The 2,500-nt window shown below is 47.8% G+C and overlaps 1 protein-coding gene across 1 annotated transcript; it reads left to right on the top strand.

The window, feature by feature from the left end:
• The first annotated feature begins 512 nt into the window (after positions 1-512).
• LOC135105601 (cuticle protein AMP1B-like) lies at positions 513-1,745 on the top strand. The gene is made up of 3 exons (XM_064013854.1): positions 513-590; positions 1,020-1,222; positions 1,441-1,745. The coding sequence occupies exons 1-3, from the start codon at positions 582-584 to the stop codon at positions 1,607-1,609; spliced, it is 381 nt and encodes a 126-aa protein (XP_063869924.1). The 5' UTR covers positions 513-581; the 3' UTR covers positions 1,610-1,745.
• Positions 1,746-2,500: the final 755 nt, after the last annotated feature.

The following is a 2,500-nucleotide window of genomic DNA, read 5'->3' as shown; positions in this document are numbered from 1 at the left end:
TAATGCCGCGCAGCTCTACGAGTACATAACGGGGCGCCTGCGTGCACGCAGACAAAACGATGATAACATGTTGGAAAACTTCCGCTGTCCTTCAATGAGGTAATAAAGGAGGGATGTTTCTTCACCTCCACCTCCACCCCCTCCTCCTCCTCCACCCCTACCTCCTCCTCCATCCCCTCTCCTCCTCCTCCTCCTCCTCCTCCTCCTTTTCTTCGTCGTCTTCCCTTAAGCTGCGTCACGTAACTGAATTGTCTGCTTCCTTCTTTTTTCATTCTTTGCTCTTCTTTCCTTAAGTTTATTTTACCTTCTTCACCTTTTAGTTCTTTGTTCTACTATACATTCCTCCCCGTACTTTCTCCCTGCCTGTCCTTTGCTCTCCGTTGCCTCTCCCTCCGAACGTCACCCCCCTAAACTCCGCTGCATTTTCCTTTCCCTTTCTCAATACACCCCCCAGCCCCCATTCGTTGGTCCCGACCTCCCGTTCCTGATTCACCCTTGTTCGCCGGTCGACGAAGAGTTGGGTATATATAGCTGGCTGCTGCAGTCACCAGACATCCTCCGCCGATCCTCACACCGTCAACATGCAGCTTGTGAGTTCCCCAGCCTCCCTTTTCTGAAACGTTCCTTGAATGAGAATTGAGTCTATTACAGTTAAAGATTCAATGCTGTTGTTCTCGTTTTTTATCTCAACTTTTTTACATTTAATAACGAGTTTCAGTAATGTGGCTTCCGGTGATTTGTTATCAATTTGCAAAATAAAAGTAAAATCCGGTTTAACCTGTAATTACACGCAACGGGTCGTGCTTCGAACTGCCGAGGTGAAAAGCGGCACAGATGATTCGTCCCACACGTGGGTGTGGGTGGATGCATGGGAGCACTTCTTGAGGTGCGGCGGGAAGGAAAAGCCCAAGTGAAAGTTTGCTTTGACGACCACTGAGTGAGACGCCGCATACGCAGGGCGAGAGGCCAAAGAGCAGACATGTAAAGGTGACCTCCTCCTTCTCCTCCCCCGCCTTCAGGTCATCGTCGCCGCCCTCCTTGCCCTGGCTGCCGCCGCCCCTCAGTCCACCAGTGACCGCGAAGCCTACATCATCACGGACGAGCGGACAGACAACGGAGACGGAAACTTCGCCTACCAGTTCGAGACCAGCAACGGCATCTACTCCCAGAGGACCGGCGTCCCGGGGTCCAAGGGCCAGAGCAACATGCAGGGCTCCGAAAGGTGAGTCAAGTGTTTCTGAAGGAGCAGCTGAGTAAGGCGGGCCGTGGCAGAGCTAGGAGGGTGAGGCAGAGCACAGCAGGAGTACCAGGGCAGTCACAGAGGGTGGCAATGAACGTTAGGATGACCTGTTATTAATTTTATCTTCATTACTCTTTTACTCTTTCCTTGTCATGAACACTTAGTCAGTCAGATACCCTTACCATTCCTTCCAACTTCAGGTTTACCTTCCCCGACGGCACTGTTGCTGAGATCACCTACATCGCCGACGAGAACGGATACGTCGCCCAGTCTCCGCTGATCCCCACCCCTCACCCCCTCCCTCCCCACGTCTATGAACTCCTCCGCATCGCCGAGGAGCAGCGGGCAGCCGGCATCACATTCAACTAAGGTGTCTTAGTTCCGATCCCGACGCACCAAGTCTCTGCTGTACATAATGTCCTCTGAACAGAATACACGATGCAGCGCCAGCCTGTCACTTGTACTACTCCAGTCTTTCCTTATTGAATAAACAACTAGAACTGTTCCTCACGGTATCACTATCCCACGCTGCGCCGCACGATGCCATCCCTCCCACGGTGCATCCATTGCCATTCTTATCTATCAAGGTATTTAATTTCTTATTAAAAGGTTTGAATGGTATCATTGTTATTGCCTTTCAGTATTCATGAAATGTGACAAAACGGATAAATGGCGAAAACAAAATAAAATACAGTTAAAAGAATATGTAATTACGGGATGATGAGCCCATGTATGTCAACCTATCAGATCGGTTTCTAGCCTCTCTAAGTTACATACAATTTAGTTCAGTTCAGACAATAGTATGTAGTTGCTTAGGAAATCTAGTCCCAAGAGTATAGAAGCTACTATCAGAAATTCTATCGGCGCCATATGACCGCGATGTTGCGGCGCAATATTTCAATCAGTCACTCAATCAATCAATCAGTCAATCAGAAATTCCATATTTACCGAGAGTCACTTCGTCGCACCAGCAGTCTGAGACACGTAGCTTTCTTTCTTCGTCTACAAATCTCAGTTGGCACAATGAAAAAACTAAAAACGAGTCAATGAATTAGAACTGCGAATAAAAACTATGATAATTTGTACAAAATGTGGCAGAGTTGCAACCAGCCATATTGGAAACTGCTTACAACTCAAATATATACAGACTATCTAAATTTTTTGCATAAGTTCTAATTCATCTTACTACGACAAAACAGACACACAATGACCTTAACTCTTGACTCCTGAGATTGGTATGTATGACAGCGCCCTAGGACA

The sequence above is a fragment of the Scylla paramamosain genome, chromosome 12 (genome assembly GCF_035594125.1).
Source record: "Scylla paramamosain isolate STU-SP2022 chromosome 12, ASM3559412v1, whole genome shotgun sequence".
NCBI lineage: Eukaryota > Metazoa > Arthropoda > Malacostraca > Decapoda > Portunidae > Scylla > Scylla paramamosain.
Note: the sequence above shows the minus strand (reverse complement) of the source record. Positions and strands in the feature narration are given on the sequence as shown.

What these genes read in the sequence shown, in the direction of transcription:
- LOC135105601 (XM_064013854.1), top strand. An exon ending in AACATGCAGGGCTCCGAAAG is followed by an intron (nt 1,223 to 1,440) that starts GTGAGTCAAGTG and finishes TTCCAACTTCAG; the next exon opens with GTTTACCTTCCCCGACGGCA.